The sequence below is a fragment of the Sphaeramia orbicularis genome, chromosome 12 (genome assembly GCF_902148855.1).
Source record: "Sphaeramia orbicularis chromosome 12, fSphaOr1.1, whole genome shotgun sequence".
In the NCBI taxonomy this organism is placed as follows: Eukaryota; Metazoa; Chordata; class Actinopteri; order Kurtiformes; family Apogonidae; genus Sphaeramia; species Sphaeramia orbicularis.
This window is the reverse complement of record NC_043968.1, coordinates 33,131,043-33,151,937: the sequence shown is the minus strand read 5'-3', so window position 1 is coordinate 33,151,937 and position 20,895 is coordinate 33,131,043. Positions and strand designations below refer to the sequence as shown.

The 20,895-nt window shown below is 37.0% G+C and overlaps 2 protein-coding genes across 2 annotated transcripts; one reads left to right on the top strand and one right to left on the bottom strand.

Moving 5' to 3' along the window:
* Positions 1-180: 180 nt before the first annotated feature.
* On the bottom strand, positions 181-6,919 carry LOC115429760 (uncharacterized). Its single transcript, XM_030149470.1, has 7 exons — positions 6,699-6,919; positions 4,631-4,738; positions 4,466-4,522; positions 4,200-4,358; positions 3,375-3,534; positions 2,869-2,969; positions 181-2,242 (listed from the first exon to the last, which is right to left on the bottom strand). The coding sequence occupies exons 1-7, from the start codon at positions 6,708-6,710 to the stop codon at positions 2,078-2,080; spliced, it is 762 nt and encodes a 253-aa protein (XP_030005330.1). The 5' UTR covers positions 6,711-6,919; the 3' UTR covers positions 181-2,077.
* A 3,904-nt stretch (positions 6,920-10,823) lies between these two features.
* Positions 10,824-20,112, top strand: asb15b (ankyrin repeat and SOCS box containing 15b). Its single transcript, XM_030149457.1, has 14 exons — positions 10,824-10,923; positions 11,439-11,547; positions 11,936-11,988; positions 12,162-12,293; positions 12,904-13,071; positions 14,556-14,662; positions 14,758-14,896; positions 15,892-16,063; positions 16,450-16,610; positions 17,739-17,883; positions 17,992-18,147; positions 18,256-18,358; positions 18,469-18,622; positions 19,509-20,112. Exons 1-14 carry the CDS (start codon positions 10,917-10,919, stop codon positions 19,676-19,678), a joined length of 1,776 nt encoding a protein of 591 aa, XP_030005317.1. The 5' UTR covers positions 10,824-10,916; the 3' UTR covers positions 19,679-20,112.
* Positions 20,113-20,895: the final 783 nt, after the last annotated feature.

The window sequence follows — 20,895 nt, the reverse complement described above, 5'->3', positions numbered from 1 at the left end:
AATGTACTGTTTTGGTGTCTGCTATAAGTAAGCAGAACATGAAAAATTTGTGGGTATACCCTGTAATATCATTGGAGATTTAGTGTAAATCACCTTGAATTTATAGTCTCTGTTCTCCTGAGATCTACAAAAGATTTAGCCAGATGCTCAGTATCAAACTGGAAATAGAGGCCTTTTTAATGATAATAACAATAATGATATAGTATCATACATATTAGACTGTCATCTTAAAGATGTTTAATCATTTAGCTCTTTTTATAATTTATCAAAAGTGGACATCTACAAAGTACGTTCAGACTCTATATCAAGCAGATTATTAAGATATGCCAGTACCTTTTTACATTGCTAACAAAAACCCATACCCCAGACATACTTACACACATGCAAAAAAAATTAGCCAATGTTTCACTTGTCACAGGTAGACAAAAAAGAAATGACTTATTACTGATTACAAACTAGACTTAATTTTTTTTTTTTTTTGCATGTTTTCAGAAAAAAGAAAGCACTGCAGATAAACTCCAAAAAACAAAGAGAAGAGTCTTCTTTTCGAAGGACTCCGTTACCCCACAGTTATGATGAGCCTTCACAGTGTTTTATCTTGCCCTTTGAATTTGTTTTTGCATTTGACACATTACATTTGGGAAATTTTCATCAAACATTTGAGTGGTTTATATGCAAATATAAATACTTCACAATACAAATACACATTTTCACAAAAAACATACTAATTTGGTCCCAAACAGACAATAATAAACATAAGTAGTAGACTTTCAATATTTCATTGATGACTTTTGGAAGTAAATCATCTGTGTACAGAAAATTGTTATCGAAATACTAACCAACCACTGTAGATGAGACCACTTAGCCTGCGGTCTGGAAAGATTCTTAGCCCATTGATTCATAGGGATCTGCCGACATCAGTCGTGTTTGTAAGTGGCATTTCCTCCAGCCTACGGCCAGTTCTTTTGTGACGAGAACAAGCCTTCCTTATGCTGCTCACTGAGCTCATCCGTCGATCCATCCATCTATCTGTATCTCTCTCACTTTCCCTTGCTGTGCCTGTCCTGTCTCTCGCTCCCTCTCTCTGACACATACAGTACAACAGCGCTCACACTCAGGGAGTCATGTTCTCATGACTGAACATGATTGACTCAGTGAATAAGGCCTTAAAAACTCAACAAACTCACTGTGGTTGAGCAGCAGCTATAGATCACTGGGTAACAGCTTTGAAATACAATGATGGGATTCAAAGTGCCTCTGGCGATGGCTATCTGCCATCTGGTCAGATCTTTGATACACAAAGTAGGACGCTTGTTGAACTGCTCAGCATGTTGTTTGTGACTAGCAGGTTTGAAACTTGTGACAGCTCATAATAACATCAACAACCAGTAGGAGCCAAGACTTTCTTATTTCTTTTACTTGTGATGAATTTGTTTCCGGGTATTGTTGTGATATTTTGTCATTTCAATAAGGATAGTGTTGTTATGAATGTCTTCATCTGGGATTCAGTGTGTTGACTATTTGTTGACTCTGTAACAGTTACCAACAACAGTCAAAGCAGTCTCTGTGACCACTAGCACACAGCAACAAGTTGACAACAGGAGTCCCATCTCACACTTAAAGTCCTCTAGACCGTGTTTCAATGACTCTGGTCTCCCGTGCTTCTGTGGAGGCTTCAAGGTTACTTTGCTTGTGGCTTTAAAGAGCAGCATGGCAGCGCTCCAGGAATGACTCCAGTGGTAGTAGTAGGAATGAAACATATTCTGCACAGGCCAGGACAATACTGTTACAACACTGTTAAACACTTCCACAACATGAAAACACCTCTCTAGACACGGGGTCACCGCTGGTCAGTGAGCTATTTTGGTTTTTTAGATGGTTAATTCTTCAAAGTGCTGGGATTTTTCCTTCCCATCAGGTGAGTTTGCTCTCATCGCTCAGGTCCATGCACTCAGATGTGTGGAAGCAGAGAAAGGCAGAGAGTCAGACCACATTGGTACATCCAACCCACTTCTGCTAATAACAGAACAACCTGCAGAGAGAGTGTTAGGCTGCTGTTCAGCATGTTAATTGTGGTTCATCCACTTTCACGTTCAAGGGCTGCTTCCTCTGCTGGCTGAGTATCTGCAGCGTGGGTGAGTGCTTCAAGTGGGATGGAGATAGACACAGTTGGGATCATGTCTGAAGAGGCCATTTGGCTATTTTCGGTGTTGCATGCTGGTAAGAGCTTTCCAGACTTGACCTGAAAGAAAAGAACAAAAGAATAACTCAAAGCCAGCCAGAACAGTGTGATTCTATCCTGTTTGTCATGATGGATTAATGACATATAATAAATCCCAGAAGCGGACATCATTACGTAATGTAATAAGGAAGTTGCAGAGTGCTGCTGAATATTTGATGACCAGTTGTTAATTTTACAAGAACTGCCTTCCTGGAAGTGCTCACTAAAATGAGGACACATTATCATGCAGGCTTTATTAGAGTTCTCAACAGGGACCAAAGGGCGATGGAAAATTAACCACAAATGAATTCTCTTAATACAACTTAAATTATAGTTTGAAATACATTACACTGATGTATGGTTGTTAATGTACGTGGATGCTTCATTGTGTCTTTGGACTAACTGGGAAATGGGTGAGAGAAGAATTATAATTCAACATATTGACTTTAACCTTTCTGAACTTATAGAAATAGATGCAAATATTGGTGAATAGATGCATTTCAATAATTGCAGCAAATGTGAAGAAAAATATTTTTTCTGAAAAGCATAACTACTCCCTGCCTCATCATTTTTCTGTTTTATCTTTTGCTTTTTTAAATTGTTAATTAGAGGCAAATGGAATCATCATGGATAGTTAAACTGCTTACCAGCCACACTATGAGGACAACACAAGCTGTGACAGGGATGAGCAGCAGAAGTAAGGGAGTTCTCTTGGACCAGCTGTATTCACGACCATCCTCATGACCACCTGCAAAGAAGGAAGTCCTACTGGATAATTCACTGACTAATCCACTTGATTTTTATTTATTGAACAAGGAGGGGGGGAAGGGGTCCTGTTGGTTTAGTCAGCTTAATCAATTATGGACATGGACTGTTACTACAGCTGTCTAAAATGTTTCTACTCAAAAATGCACATGTTGGTTCCCCTGTGACGTAGTAAGATGGCATTAAAATTTAATGTAAGAATCACTGGGGGTGGCCTGGACATTTTGAGGGATGATGTTGTGGTTCAGATGTTTTCACTCTCTAATGTCAGTCCACAGCTGCGTGTCCCTGACCCCAGGATCAATATCTGCTCACTAACAGGCTTTTGGAAAGCTTTAATTGTCTGAGCTTCCCCTGAGAAGAAATTGAATGCAATTGACTGATTTACCTGGTGTTTGATGTGAATTAAGGCATGGAGGGGGTTTGCAGGAGAAGCTGGAGGTTCCTTGTGTGGCAGCGTGTAAGATGTCTTTGATGTAGTCAAAGTAAAGACTTGAGATTAAACTCCCTTCTCGATAGTGACATTGAAAGACTTGCATCGCTGTTTCCTGAGGGAGAAGACAACAATTTAATTAGTCAGATATTCATTAAATTTACAAAATGATCCTACATTAAGCTGCACTTCTCATTTTTCACAATTCGTGTTTAAGTTTTGTTCCTGTATTTGCAACAATTTGTGATCAATTTATACGTAAAATATTTTTAATAAATGTGTTGTTGCCACATTCACATTATTTTCTTTTCAGACACAGTCCCCTTTTTATTCCTATTTATACACATCAGTAACCACCTTTGACCAGGTACAATAATTACATACTGAGTCCCATTTACACTTTATCTATCAGGAATAAATCACATTGTCAAAATCATTTCATGAGAAGAGGAAAAGATATTTTTACTCCAACTTTATGGGCAACAGTGTACATATGATTTTACATAAATATCATTCATTATAATTTTAGTACATTCATGATTACTTATTTTATCTCAGGTGTTTTTTTAGTGTTGACCTTGCATTGTAATTTCATTCTGCTGTGCATCTCAGATGTAATTTTACTGAATGAAAATAAAGGGATCTGATTCTGTACTAATTACAATACAGTCAATAGATGTGTAACAGCAGGAGTTCAACTAATCAAAGTAGAGTGAGAGACTAATTATAAATATAATGTTATATGTCATGGTGCAGTGATTAAATTGTAGTTTTACCTACCAACTCCTCATGGTCAAAGGTGAAGCGTAAACTTTTCAGCATTGCAATAAAGACCATTATGTTTTCTTTGTTGGAGGAGATGGCACCAAACATGTTGGCCAGTTTCCGAAGACTTTGCTCCAAGGGATAAATATTTAACACCACCCAACACGTGCCAGCCTGGAAATGCACAGGTAAAAACCAATAAAACAGACATTTAATATTGATCTCCTCCATCTCCATTTGACTGTCAGACAGTATTTCAGCTGGTACTGCTTCATACATACCACTTCTTTGGGAATGTAATGAACAGGAATCTCATAATCAGAGGGGATATTCTGCTTCTAAATGTTGACCAAAAAAGATGAATGTAGTTGGATTTCAGATACAGTAAATATACAGTACATAATCAAGTGATATGTATCAAGCCTGTAGCGGTTCAGTAATCTCACCAATAATGACAGCTTGCTCACATCATCAGTTATCGGTGCCCCAAATTTCCCAGAACAGAGATTCAGACTTGTGAACAGACTCAAGAGGAGACAAGGTGCTTTCAAGATCTGCAAAATTACAAAGAGATTAAAAGTTATATGTGTATTGTAGGAAACACTGTTGCTTTTAACCCATAAGGACCCAGTGTAACATTTGTGACAGTTCCAAAATGAATATTTCTCTACATTTAACCATCCTTAAGTGGTTTATCACCATTTATTGTAATATTATCTTCTGTACTTTGTGTTATTTTCTCAGTGAAAATCAGGTATTTTCCAACATTTAATTTACTAATCATGTAGATGTTCATAAAAGTTCAGAGTAAAGTTGAGGTTTATTATACCAACAATACAGAAAACTGAAGAAAAAATGACTTTTTCAGCAAAATCTATTATTAACTGAACATAAACCAAGTGTGTTTATCCACTGAGATTGACCCAAGTCCATGGGTTTGACGGGTGAATTAATGTTGTAGAAGATGACGGTGTTTCCATGGTAACTACAGAGCGTCTGAACGTCCAAATGGGTCATATCTGTTGACCATGAAAAGATGAAAAACTGTATTTTACACCAATTATTTACATGTATTAATAGGATTAGTGGATCAACAGGTATTAAACAGTTTAGATCAGTAGATGGTTTTGGTAGATGGTGGATGTTTGGGGCTTTATGGGTTAATATTGCAGCATTGAGTCTTCAATCAAATGAAAGTCATTAATGGACCTAGTGTTTAACAGTGCATGTGCTTTTTAATTCACCATCGCTCTTGTCTATATTCTCTCAGGAATCTGACCAGTAAAACACCCACATGCTTTTTACACTCCTAGAGCCTTTCCCACTGCCTTGTTTTGTATAAATTTCCCCACCCTATTTTCTGATACAGGGCAGGGCTGGGGGCACTGATGGCTTTCCAAAACATGCAGGATGTTAATAAAAATGCAAAAGCTTTTAATGCATCACTCAGTGTTTTAGCATTGTTTGCAGGTTAATCCCCATGCCTGTATTGATTATGGATTTTGTTTCAAGGGGAAGAGGATGCATGTTGGAACAAATACTAAAATGATGCAGAGATAGGTGAATATTTGGTAATTTAAAAAAAACAAATAATGAGTAAAACAAATTCTGCAGAGTAAAAAAGAACATAAAACAGGATCCATCGTGCAGGGCTTTTCCTTTTTCATTTTATTACTGTAGATTCCCTTTTTATTAGTTTGCTGTTTTGCAGTTGCACACTTTAAAACACAATAGATGCACAGACATGCTAAGTCAACAAGAACCTTTCTGTGTCGTTAAATGCGTTTTAACTACTTTGAAGATTTAACATGATAACTTTCAGTGACCTCAAATACGATGAACGGCCACAGTGACCTTTGGAATGAAAGGAATGTTTCATTCTTGTAAAATATATGATTTTTAACTGCAGATTGAAGTGAATATAGTCAGAGAGCGTGTACTTATCTACCTTACTCAATATGTTGAATGAAGTGTCCATGTGTCTCTTTACTCTCCCTTTGTAAAGGATGCACCAGCAGCTTACACAGCAGTGAACTGTCTTAAAAATACCAACATGTGCAGCAACAACATTACACTTAAATGGCATTGTTCTCCTGTTTTTGAGTCAACTCTACAGCCAGTACATTGGAACAAAGGTCACATTTTAACTGGATGTATACTTTACTCAAATAAAATGTTTATAATATCTATAACCCATATCTAGTTCCCTTTTCATCTCTGAATAAATCTATAAAATTATAATGCTTTACATGTGTTATCACATCAGCCTACAAACAATCTTTTCATTTATTTCACAGCTGTATTTGACAACACAAAGACCCCATCTGATAAAGCGCAAATATGATATTAAAAAACATGAGAATTACTATTATATATTAAAATATTCTGCTACTATGTGGACTTGGTTAAATGAATTCAGCTGTAGGAAACAGCTGCATCAGTACATTACTTTTTAATAACTTCAAACTACACTAGCAAGCTTTGTAAAACACATAAAAATATAATTCTACTTACTTTCTTCCTCATATGGAGCAAAAATCCAAGGTTTCTCTAATCCAGTGCATGAAATGAAGTGTTTTCAGTCCAACTACAGAGCTCTGGGTGTGTGTGTGTGTGTATGTGTGTAACGGCCAAGCGTGTAGTGAAACTTGAGGATGGGCTGGCAGTCTGCTTGTTTCACTCCAGACAGATTGGTGAAGTCTTTTGACGTGGTGGAGAGTCCGCCTACAGGCTGAGTCACTGTGTCACACACTGACGCTGTCTGAGACGTTTCCATAAACTCCCACGGATCAATTTGTTCGTCAGGAGAAAGTGGGCGCTTGTTCTCTTGAGGGGATATTTTGCTTTAGAATACATCAAGGTTGTATCCCAAGCTGCTGTTTGGAAAGTGAAAATTAGTTGTATGGAGAAGGTTGGGGTTTGTTTTATATATATACATAGATATACATATACATGGTTACAACTAAATAGTGGACTTTATTTTATTTTTTTCAGAGCTTTACCTGGGTTGCTGGAATCTGTTTTCTTTTTTCCTTTTTAACCCATAAAGACCCAGTGCTACTTTTGTGGCAGTTCCCAAACAAATTTTCTCTATTTCTACCATTCTTAACTGATTTATCACCAATTTTTTTTATTTTTCTTTCTTTTTTTTTTTATAATATTATCCCCAGTATTTTCTATTATATCAATAATAGAGAAAACTGAGGAAAAAGGGACTTTTTCAGCTAAATCTATTATTAACTGAACATAAACCAAGTGCCTTTATCCACTGTCATTGATCCAACTCCATTGGTTTTACTGGTGGATTAATGTTGTAGAAGATGACGGTGTTTCCATGGTAACTACGGAGCCTCTGAACGTCCAAATGGGTCATATCTGATGACCATGAAAAGATGACAAACTGTATTTTACACCAATTATTTACATGTATTGATAGGATTAATGGATCAACAGGTATTCAACAGTTTATCTGTGGGTTAAGTCATTTAATTACTTTATTGAATATGTATAGAAAGTGGAGTTGCAGAATATTCTCATTTTGTACACTGATGGAAGGAAACCATGAAAACCAGTTTCCATAATTGATTTCCATCATCAAATCAATACCAGTCATACCCTTCCTGTATGTCTGTAATCTGTAATCAGGAAAAAAAAGAAAAAAAAAAAGAGTGTGTGTGGAAAAACTGATCTGTAACCTTCAGGGCTCATTATCTGACCTGTAAAATGTAGGATTAGTTAAGATATTTGGTTAATAAAATGTGCCTGGTGTGATATTTATATTTACCCACAAACATGTGACTTTTATTCTTTGGTTGTGTGGAAATTACCTCATCTGATTAAAGTGTCAGAGCAGAAAAGAGGGAAGGAATACTTAAATGTGACAGGCGTTGTCTGAGCTGAGTCAGGTCATTTGAAGCAGGTCACATCTAAATATAACCCAGACAGCTTAGGACATTGCAAAACAAAAACACACGCGCTGCAACTGGGGAAATCAAGGACATAAAAACGACCTCCAGATCAAAAGGTGAGACAGAGTAATGAGATTAACCTGAAATGTTACTTATTTTGTGGTTGAATAGGACTCAATCATACTAATGCACTGCTTTATGATGCCATTTCAACTGTTAATAGTCTTCAAGCAGGATCACTGAAAATAAACTGCATGCCTGGGGTTGTGGTCCAACCCAAACTGGACGGAGGTGTATCGTTTGACTAATGTTGTGAACTGAAAAGTTAAATGAAAAAACATGTAGGTCAATAAAAGTGCCAGAGTTGAAAAGAGGGAAGGAATACTTAAATGTGACAGGGGTAGTCTGAGTCAGGTCATTTAAAGCAGGTCAGAGGTGACAGGTCAGACAATGAGTCCTGTTTTTCCACACATGCTCCTTTTTTTTTTCCGCTGTATGACCCCAGGCTACATGCTGAACACAAACTGGGTAGTGTTTGACAGTTTGACATATGTTGCAAACTGAAATGCTAAAAACATGTACCTCTCAGTGTTGGAGGAAGTACTAGCAATATCACAGTTTATTACTGATGTACACCAGTAAACATACCAAAGTATGAGTGTCAACGAGTACTTTTAAATATCCTCCTGAGACCCAGGAAAGTGAAAATTTTAGCTTTTTTACATTAAACAATTGTCTTGATAGGAACCTGCATAATGCAACAGTTTTTTCAGATACATTTTTAAAATATTTTATTTATTTATTTATTTAATGGAATGTCCTTTGTAATGGACAGCATATGTTAAGTAAAACTGTCTAACTTTTGTCTCCTACAGAGGACGAAAATGCATTGCTGGGTCTCAGGAAGATACTATATCATCAGTAAAAGTGCAAATGTACGGAAGAGCAGAACTGCCACAGAAGTTAAAAAAAAAAAAGTAGTGTTTTTCGATCACCAAAGTTCATGTGGACATCTCTAGTCATGCCTACTTTCACCTCTGCAAAAATCAAAACAAAAACTCCAGAATTATGGATTCTGTCCACGTTAAAGGTGGGGTGCGAGATCTTTTCCTGGAGCATTTTTTTTACTATATTGCTTAAAATCCCCTTCACACCCAGATTACACCTAATTAATTAAATTCTCTAACACAAAAAAAATAAAAATTTGTCACCTGTGGAACGGACAGGACTGAAAAAACACCATCCAATCATTTTGAGCGCCCACTCGAAATGATTGAACGGTGATATGTCTATCAAACTCAACTGCCATTTGTCCCTCCCCCCTCCCCCTTCTGTGTGTACCCCTCTTCATACATGAATCATGCGTTCTCAGAGGCTTGGAGCACTTGTACAGGAAATGAAGCCAGAGCCAGAGCTTGGCTATATTAGCTATATTAGGATATTCACCAGTAAGCTGTTTTGTCACTAACATAAATCACTAGGAAATGTAATGTTAGTCAGGTAGGTCTGAACTGGGGCTGTTCTGTAAGAGCGGGGGTGTTGGAGGAGACTGAATGAGGTATGCATGGATCGGGGCCGGAGCTGTGGTTGGAGCCAGGGCCGGGGCCAGAGCCGGGTGAATTGTTGCTGTGCAGCGCTCGTGAACCCTCAGGAACAAGTATTGCACATGCCAGTACTCTGGAGGCGTGGCTTCGGGGGGGATGTCTGAAGAAAGGGGTTTGGACATTTGAATTGAGTATTTTCAAAATGTAGCTGTTTTTCTAAGATCTCATACCCCACCTTTAAGCCTTTTCCCCCGACATGGGCTCACATTAAAAAAACAATAACTTAACATAGTTTAATCTTTTTGTTTTCACACATAGTCATCAAAAACAACAAAAAACAAACAAACAAACTTTGCTTGGGTACATTACACAACACTACATTCACATTATTCAGTCCTTCCATCATTCCTGGTTCTGTAATCAGTCCATTTATTCCATTTTTTGTCCATTTGTGCTTCTTGTAGTCGCAGTTTGTGAGTTATGTTTTCCATTGTATGTATTCCTTCTATAATTGTGATCCATTGGTCCTTTGCTGGTGGTTCTGTCTTTCCACAGTTCCTTGTAATAGCTTTTTTTTTTTTTTTTTTTTACAAACCAGTAAAAGTACTTTAACCAAGTATATGTTGTTTCCAAATTCCCACTGCATTTCCATCAGACAAGTTACACAAATACAGTACATCACAGCACATTTGAACATAGTTTAATCTTAGAGTATCATTGTTTTGGTTTCATTCATTCATTCATTCATTCATCTTCTGATCCACTTTATCCTCTAGAGGGTTGCGGGGATGCTGGAGCCTATCCCTGCTTCAGAGATACCCATGCATTATTTAGTGATGATTGACCACTGTTTTCAGACCTTGAGCTACGTTAAGCTTGTTCTCTATAATGTGCGCCTATGGACAATAAAAAGCTTAACGTGGACAACATCCATAAAACTGGGGTTGTCGTTGTGATTTGTGCAGAGGTGAAAGTGGGCGTGACCAGAGATGTACACACCAACTTTGGTGATGATTAATCACTGTTCTCAGGCATTAAGCTACAGTAAGCTTTTTTTTGTTAAGCGTTTTAGAATGTCCCAGGTTGTGCAGTTACAATAATGTTTGGGCTACTACTTAGGTTGTCATTTCGCAGTTTGCTGATGTTCGTCTATATGGTGTCTATAGGGGCTTCCATCTGTCTGTCCGTCTGATCCAGTCTCCAGTCTGCGTGCCGCAGCTCTGAATGAGATGTAAATAAAAGTCGTTTGGCTAACCCTAACATACCCTGACTGAGGCATCATGGGAGGTCTCTTGTAAACACTTTTTAACATGATAATTTTCTTGTTTTAACAAAATAAATATCACATTCAATTGAGATAATTTTCTTGTTTCAATGAGAAACTTAGCTCGTTAAAATGAGAAACTTATCAAGTTTGAACGTAAAAGTATTACATTATAATGAGAAACGCTATTTAATTTTTTTTTTTTTTTTACTTCTGTGGTAGTTCTGCGCTTCCGTACAAATGACCCATTTCTGGATTATAATTATTGATGCATTAATGTTTTCATCTTTAAAGTTACAGCTGGTAAAATCTGCGACTACAAAGTCACCAACAACTGAGCTCACATGTGATGAATGTTGTGGAGTAAGATCAAATATTTTCCTCCAAAATGTAGTGGAGTAAAGGTACTTTTATTTAATTTAAAAAAAAAACAAGAAAATGGAATTACTGAAATAAAATACAAATGTATATTTTAGTCAGTGTACTGAGTTACAGTCCACCACTGGTAATGGTGTCTTGTCATTTTTCTTTGATGTAGGCATGGATGACTTTGAACAGGAAGGAATTAATGAGGAGTTTATTGACTTTGCCATTCGAGAGAGCATTCGGGATTCCTACAGGCTCTCATGTTCAGTACAAACAAACAGGTATGAATGTGCAAATGCTGTAAAATATTAAGAGTCTTTATTATATCTTTATTATCAGGAAATCCTGTCTTAAATTATTCAAAATAAATGAATTCTGCTCAATAATAATAAACTACAGGAGCAATTCCACAGCTCCCAGTAACCCCACACCCCCACATCACACCAGGTGTATGTGCACCCATGATGTAAATATGTAAATAATGTTTATTTTTAATTCTAATTCTTTATTCATAGAAATATTTACATAAATACCACATTTCTTATTTTATCTTTATATTTTCACTTTTTCTCTGCACTTGCCTGTTCTATGTTGCTGCTGTTAACTGTGAAATTTCCCTACAGTGGGATGAATGAAGTCTTATCTTATTTTTCTTCTTGGTTTTATTAGGAAGGAGCCGACCAGTGAAAAGTGTATAGAGATAATGGCAGCCATTCATAAAGGTGAGCTCCCATTTATTGCACAAGTTATTAAAAAAGGGTGAAATAAAAGAGAGTTGTCATTGAACATGTATTCAGTGTACGCAAACACCTCATTATGTCTGTGTGTGCAGCACATGCATGAACGTACACTTCCCTGTTTTTGTTCTGTATTGAACTGGGTGGTGTCTCCACAGGTGATGTGTGTGCGCTGCAGCAGCTGTCAGGTTGTGTGTCTGCCCTCACAGACACAGACAGTAAGGGCTGGCTGCCTCTGCATGCAGCAGCTGTACACCCACAGACTCAGATCCTGCATCTGGTGCTGCAGGGTGAGAGTTGTATCACACGTTATTATAATATCTGCAACCAAGTTCTTTTGTCTCCAAATGTAAAAATGTGGATTAAACAACACTCATTAAAGCAGCTATAGCAGTGTTTTTCAACCTTGGGGTCGGGACCCCACGTGGGGTCGCCTGGAATTCAAATGAGGTTGCCTGAAATTTCTAGTATTGATAAAAATAAAAGTAAAAACTTAGTCATAAAAAAAAATATATGGTAAATTGACAGACAATCCCAATCCATTAAAAACATGACAAACTGTGAGTCTGAAGCTGAAGCACTGTGGTACTGTTTATCTTTCAAATGTTCATTGTGGTCAGTTTCAGATGCTGCAGCTCTTTCATAATTCCTAGTTTGAGTTCTTGTTTGTTCAGTATTAATTGTCATCCTTGTAAATCCAAGCTGGACTGACTGTACATATCCAGACCAAGGAAAATCAAATTCTCACTTTGCCAGAAATTTGTGATGTTAAAATGGGGTCACGAGCCTAAAAAGGTTGGAAACCACTGAGCTACAGTATTTTGCAAGATTATATCAGTAAAGAAGAACAACAGATTTACTGAAAATGTTCTCATCTTCAACCTTTCCTCATTTGTCAAGTGGTATGTTCATCCACGGATCTGACACTGGAGGAACAGACCGGGGACGGGGACACAGCTCTGACTTTAGCCGCTGAGGCTGGTCTGGTGGAAAACGTCACGATGTTGTTGGAGCACGGAGCTTCACCTCACAACACTAATGACAGGAACGAGTCCCCTCTGCTGCTGGGTAGATACTCATTCACACTATCTCAAATGAAAATGTCTGATACATTTCAATCATGAGTTATATTATTATATTACCATCCTTTAAAAGATTATGAGCATCATCAGCAAATGATACAGTCCAAGAAAGGAATGACAGAGCTCTATCCAACACATGTCAAACATTCCTAATTCTTTGTGTTGTTTGTTGTCATGGGGTCAGGGGTCACTCTAAATAGACACTTAGACCCTTTAAACTTTAAAACCCATTTAGTTCAGTTTTTTGTGTAAGGCTGTGCATATACTGTCTCTGAAGAAAAGAGAACAATAAATAAATATGTATGCTCATTTCAACCCTGAGCACTACTAGAAGAAGTTTGAGTATACCTGTGTGTGGTGTTAAATTATGGAATTGACTGAGGGAGGAGCACAAGGAATGTTCTAACATAAAACAGTTCAAAACACTTAAAAATGTTTTTCACAAGATATAGGGATGAGAGTTATTAACATTTGCTGTATGTTCACTGTTGTTTATGTATATATTTCTTTCTTTCAATTCTTCATTATTTATGTATTTATTTATATATTGTCAGCACAATTAAGAAATGCAAAGGTAAAAGATTATATGTGTATGTGTGTGTGTGTGTGTGTGTGTGTGTGTGTGTATATATATATATGTATATATATGTATATATATATATATATATATATATATATATATATATATATATATATATATATATATATTTATTTATTTATTTATTTATTTATTTATTTATTTATTTATTTTAAAGAGTAATGTAAAAGGAAGAGGGACATAAATATATATTATTAATATTTTATGGAGAAGGGGTGGGATTAAATAAATTGCACTTCTGAAACTATTGTGCTGTTTTTCCTTCTAAGATTGCCTTGATTGTTGATTGTTGTATTATTATTATTATTATTATTATTATTATTATTATTATTATTATTATTATTATTATTATTATTATTATTTTGTATTATCATTATTGTATAAATTATTTCAATTTTACTTGTTTACATATATGTTAAATTTCATTGCATGTTCAGAAAAAATCACTAAATGTAATGTAATGTAATGTAATGTAATCTAATCTAATCCTGACAAATATGAGGAATATAGCATGAGGTGGCCTTAGACTTTTGCACAGAACTATATATCTTAACCAAAACAATCTCAGGACACATCTCAAGTGCATTATGGGAAATTCCCAGCCTGCAGCAGCATAACTAAGGGATGCAATTTCAAACAGTGTCAAAAAAGGAAAGTTTTGGACCAGGTCATGTGTGCAGACAGGGTGTCTACATTCCAAACTCAAACTGGAAGGAGTGGTTTCACAGGAGAAGACCTTTGTTTTCTCCTTTGGGGAGCTAATGTGATAGAAATCTTATCTCTTGCTGGTTGACAAAGCAACTAAACTGTAAAATAAAGCATCACAGTACATTCTGATTTTTGACGTGTTTTCCTCTGTTTATATTTTACAGCAGTGAGACAGAAATCCTATGACATGGTCTTGTCTCTTATTATGGGTGGGGCCTTTGTGGAACAGATCTGTCTGAAGAAGTGGACAGCCATCCATGAAGCTGCAAAGGTGAGTGACAGTCCACTGGAGCATCAGAGGATCAGGGTATGAAGGATCTGGGGTTTTGTTCTACCTTTTATTTATAATTTTTCTCCTTATGCCAGGTGGGTTGTCCAGCTATTGTGATGTTGCTCCTTCGACATGGAGCCAAAGTAACGAGTAGAGATGGTCATGGGGTGACACCTCTGGGGACTGCAGCTGAATATGGAAACACTGAAGTTCTGGATATTCTCATACATCATGGTAAAATTTTCAAACAGATTTAGCCCATAAAGACTCAGTGTTACTTTTGTGTTAGTTCCCACATAATTTATTTCTCTATATTTAACATTTCTTAAGTGATTTGTCACCATTTATTATAATATTATCTTTTGTATTTTGCTTTTTTCCAGTGAAAATCCAGTATTTTCCAATATTAATTTACTGATCATATGGATGTTCATAAAAGATCAGATTAAAGTTGGAGGTTATTATCCCAAAAACAGAGAAAACTGAAAAAAAAGTGACTTTTTCAGTAAAATATTGTGGTATGTTTGCCACATTGCATTGTGGGTAATGGGCACGTTGTTGAAAATGTGTTATTTTTATGTGCATGGATTCAGCAGGGTTGTGGTGTTAGTGTTAATTTTGAGTTAATGTGTGTATGGCAATGTTTATTGGCTTTTTTTGTTTGTTTTTTTATTTTTGTAGTGCTGCGCCATGAGTGAAAGCCATAGGCCGATCAATGCCTTTCCTGTTCATCACTTGCTGCTACTGTAATGTTAATTATCAGTATTATACTTTGTCAAATTATTGAAATATATTTTGTACTGGTAAATGACAATGAATTGACTTTCTGCTAAACTACAATAAACCAGTAGCTGAATATAAACCTAGTATCTCCAGCCACAATCATTGATCCAATTCCTTGGGCTGTACTGGTGAATCAATGTTGTTGACGATGACTGTTTCCATGGTAACTACAGAGCCTCTGAACGTCCAAATGGGTCATATCTGATGACCATGAAAAGATGGCAAACTGTATTTTACATAAATTATTTACATGGATTGATAGGATTGGTGGATGAACAGGTATTAAACAGTTTAGATCAGTAGATGCTTTTGGTCACTGATGGATGTTTGGGTCTTAATGGGTTAAGTTCAGCTTGTAGTGACAATCACCTGCATCCTCATGTTTGCGTATACAACTTTCACCCAGTCTTTACAGTCAGTGTTGTAATTCCTCTGTGTACCACTAGGTGGTGATGTGAATGCCCAGGCCACCAATGGAGACACAGTCATATATGATGCAACAGGAAATGGAAACCTGGACTGCATTGAGCTGCTCCTGCAACATGGTGCAAACCCAAATGTAGCCAGCAATGCCTTCCAGCTGCCCATCCACCGAGCAGCGTACGAGGGACACATACTGTGAGCTGACCTGGATGCACCCAGTCACATATAGCAACACTCTCATCACAAAAAACAATTATGGTCTGAATTTCAACATGGAGGATAATTGCTGAGAGAAAGAAATTAACATTCTTTTCCTTCCATTCAGCAGCCTAATTGATCAAACTGTAGGCTGAAACATGTCCCCCTCTCTGCTTCACAGCTCTACTGTCTGTTCTCTGTATTTATTTCCACAAAGAACCTTCTGTTTATCACTGTTTTTCACTGCTGTTTCTGACTAACACTGTTGCTAAACCACAATCTAATGATCATTTTTCTCGCTGACCTCTTTTTTTCATTTGTTTTTCACAGTTACTCTCCCTGTCGCTCTTCCTGTTTGTCTCTGCCTCTCTGTCTCTCTGTAGAGCCCTGAGGACTCTCATCCCCCTCACCACAAAGAGAGCCATCCGCCTATCAGGCCAGGACCCTGTCCACTCAGCAGCTGACGGGGGGCAGGTTAAGTGTCTGGAGCTGCTCATTCAGAAAGGATTCAGTGTCAATGCCTTGTTAGGCCAACACATTTCTGGTAGGGTTACATCTGGATGCATTCAACATCAAGACCTCGACCCACTCATATGTGTTAACACCAAAACTGTGTACAGTAACATGTGATTGTGATTTAGTGATTTATTCTGAATATGGAATGAAATTTAACAATGTATATGAACAAGAAAAACATAAATAATAATAGAAAAATCAACAATCAAGACAATCTTAGACAGAAGAACAGCACAATAGTTTCATTTACATGCCCGAAAACATGAACATGATCTTAAGCATGAATAGTTAAAGGTTAATGCACTTTATTATCCCCTGTAGGGAAATCTGGTCTGTGCATCTTACCCATCCTAATACACACACAGTATCTAGGCCAGTGCTTCCCAACCTTTTTTGGCTCCTGACCCCATTTTAACATCACAAGTTTCTGGTGACCCCAGACATTCAAAACTGAGACATTTTTTTGCTAAAATTAATTTGTTTTTGATCATGTAATAGTTTGCTATACTATGTTGCAAATAAAGGTTAATTTTAGAGGACATTTAGTCTCTGTAATGTATATTGTTATGGACGGAGGCGGAAAAGCCAGGTGTAGATTACTGCACAAAGTAAGAATTTGATTTTCCTTGGTCAGGATATGTACAGTCAGTCCAGCTTGGATTTACAAGGCTGACAATTAATACTGAACAAACAAGAACTCAAACTATGAATTATGAAAGAGCTGCAGCATCTGAAACTGACCACAATGAACATTTGAAAGATAAACAGAACCACAGTGCTTCAGTTTCAGACTCACAGTTTGTCATGTCTGTTATGGATTGGGATTGTCTCGATCAACTCACCATATATTTTTTATTAGTAAGTTTATTTATTCATTTATCTATTTAAATGAATTACTAGAAATTCCAGGCAACCCCATTTGAATTCCAGGTGACCCCACGTGGGGTCCCAACCCCAAGGTTGAAAAGCACTGATCTAGACTATATGTACATTTCCATACACACATGACAAAGCATAGTCTGTGCAGATAAGAGTGTGCAAACATATCCTGTCAAACATGCAAATTCTCTTTAATCTTGGATTGGGGAAGTGCCTCTGGTAAATTGCAGATCAAACCAGCACTTTGAAGGGCTTATCCATTGATGTCACGCTACAGAGAACTATGGAGATCTCAGAAGGACTCCACTTTACTTTGCTGTTTCCAACGGCGACATGACCTGTGCTGAGATACTGCTCGCAGCTGGAGCCAGAACTGATCTGGATCCGTTACGATGTATCCTTGTGGCTATACGGGCTGAGAGGTGTGGCCTGTGTAGACGTCATAATCAACACAGTACAAACAATATTAGATGGAGGGAAAATGCATGTTAAATTTGAACTTTTCATAGGCTCTGTTTGCCTCTTTCAAGGTATGAGCTGGTGAAACTGTTGCTGTCCTACGGAGCAGAGGTGAACTGCTACTTCAGAGTTATCAGTAACACCGTGTTCCCCACAGCCCTGCAGTACTCGCTGAAGGACCATGTTATGCTGCGACTGCTTCTCAATAGTGGATATCATGCTTACAAGTAGGTGTGTCTCCTGGAAATTATATAAAAATCAACAAGATGTAAAACATTGAGTTTTACTGCATACTGCATTCAATATTTGTCCAATAGCAACGTTGTCTCTGGTAGGTGTTTTCAGTGTTGTCATGGTAACAGTGAAGAACTGGACAGTACCTGGATTGACCTCCATAACCAAGCCTACCAGATTTACTGTCAGCCAAATGCCATCTCAGTAAGAAATGTGTCCTTATCTACAGCAGAATCCACAATAGACAATAACATGGAGCCTGATAATAAGCATTTATACAAGAAATCATATTGTAGTTCCTTTGTTTCTTTTAGTTCTGTGAGTTTGTGGCTGTGTCATGGCTGACACATCTGGTGGGCCGTGTGGTCAGGATGCTCCTGGACTACGTGAGCCATGTCAACATCTGTCCCAACCTGAGACGTATTCTGGAGAAGAGACCAGAATGGGAGGAGATTTCTGACATTCTAAGTAAAAGAATCAGCCAGGTCAATATATGATTGAGGGACTTTTTGAGTTCCCTTTACAGGGTAACATATTTGGCAGGTAGAGTTGACATTTTTGCTGTTTTCAGGCCTAAAATCAACAGAACCACAACATGGGATTTTTATAGAAAGATTCTTGTACATATCATATGTACAACTGAGTAAAATTGAAATTAAAAGTTATTTATAAAGATATTGTAGTAACACTGTTGACATAAGAATGCAATAAATACACACTTGACTCAACACTACTTTATATGAAATAACTATGAAAGAGGAAAAAGAACATATGTTGGAGTCTTGATGGTGTTTTCTTCAGGAGGAAATTACATCATGTGGAGCAGGTCATGTGATCTGGAATTAACAAACTTCCTTCAGTGGTGTTTTTGTAATGGGTAACATAGTTGAAAGTGATTTCTCAGACATAGATACAATTTGTTATTTCCATATATAATTTGATATATTGCCAAATTAGAAATATCTGTAATGATTATTTCAACTTAATAAAAAGAACACAATCAAATTTTTTAAATAAGCTCATTTTATTATTGTTTAGCTAAGTAGACGGTGGTCATTACTAAATTTGGATGATTATTTAGTTGACATTTTAGTATATCTAGTCATTTATTAATCATTTATTAATAAGTGATTGTTTCCATAATTAAATAATTGTGGAATTTTTAAAGACATGATCATAATGAAAATAAAAATATAACTTTTTTTTTTTTTTTTTTTTACTTTGAATAAAGATGTATGCAAGATATATCCCATAGACTTCAAAAGTCCCTCAGTTCTATATTGACCCAGCCTCCTGTTAATATTGATGTATTTTGTCATGATTGTGAAAGATGATTTTGGGTGTGTGTTCCCAGGTAGTCCACGGTCACTGCAGCACTTGTGTCGACTGGTGATCAGAAGTCACATTTGCCAAAAAACACTGAATAATCTACAGGCCATGAATAATGTCCCTTTTCCCCCCAGACTGAAGAATTATCTGACCTACAGAGAGTACGACCTGGATGGTCACCTTTCCTCAACATGAAACACATTTTTATATGTGTGGGACTGAAGCACTGAGCACTAGCCACTTATTTAAGATGGATATTTTTCTGCAATTGCCTTAAAATTTTATATGCTATATTTCATTGTTTTAAGTATGAGGTTGTCAGTAATGTTTGGTTGCAGTTCTGATGTTTCCCCTTAGGCTTCAACACTTTAAAGCTCTCTTTTCTTTAAGAATGTAATCATTTATCATGAGCAATGTTTCATGTCCATTACAGACACATTTGGGATAATCAGTCTTCCTAGCTTAATCCTAGTTTATCCCTTAGAAAATACAGCATGTTATGCCTTACAAGCAAATGATGGTCTTTCTGTTCATGTTTGTTATAATATTACTGTTCTTATTTCATTCAGTAATTACCAACTGTAACAGCGGAGGTTATGTTTTCATCGGGGTTTGTCTGTTTGTCTGTTAGCGAGGTAACTCAAAAAGTTATGTACGGATTTGGATAAAATTTTACAGAAATGTTGATCCTCGCACGAGGAACAAACTTTCAAATTTTGGTGGTGATCGGGGGGGGGGGGGGGGGGGACGGGGGACACTGATCTGCCTTGGTGGAGGTCTGCGCTCTCAGAGTGCTTTTCTAGTTTATTTGTGTATTGTGTGATTGTTTAATATGACTATCATTAATGCACTTGAATGCAGAACAAAACAGAAGCCTTGTAAACACACCCACACACGTGTTATCATTTCTTATTTAGACATTGTTGAAGTTCCACAGTGGCACACTATTGATGATCTGAGACTAATTCTAAAATGGGAGTCTGGAACTTTTCAGATCACTTTTGACTTCCGAGGATTCGGACCAAAGTGTCTCTGGATACAGTTGGACATGACTGACATCCCCTCAAAACAATGACACATGGAGTATTGAGAACATTGAACTCACCAAATCCTTCCTGAAATATGTACAAAAACACATAGTCTCTGGTCAAATAAGGCTTTAAATGCAGTTGTTTATTCTTTATATTACAGAAAATACAGCTCTATATCAGGTTGAGAAGGTGGTCAATTAATATAGATTTGGCTTCAATGAGAAGATATAGTCTTTTTAACTTGTTTTTCCTTTTGTAGGACCCATAGGAAAATGTGTTTTAAGACAGTTCCAGACTGATGGTCATGGATACAGATCATTTTGTTTCTAAGGTTAGAGTAAAGTTGTAACTGGAGAGAAAGTTCAGAGTAGAAATCTAAGT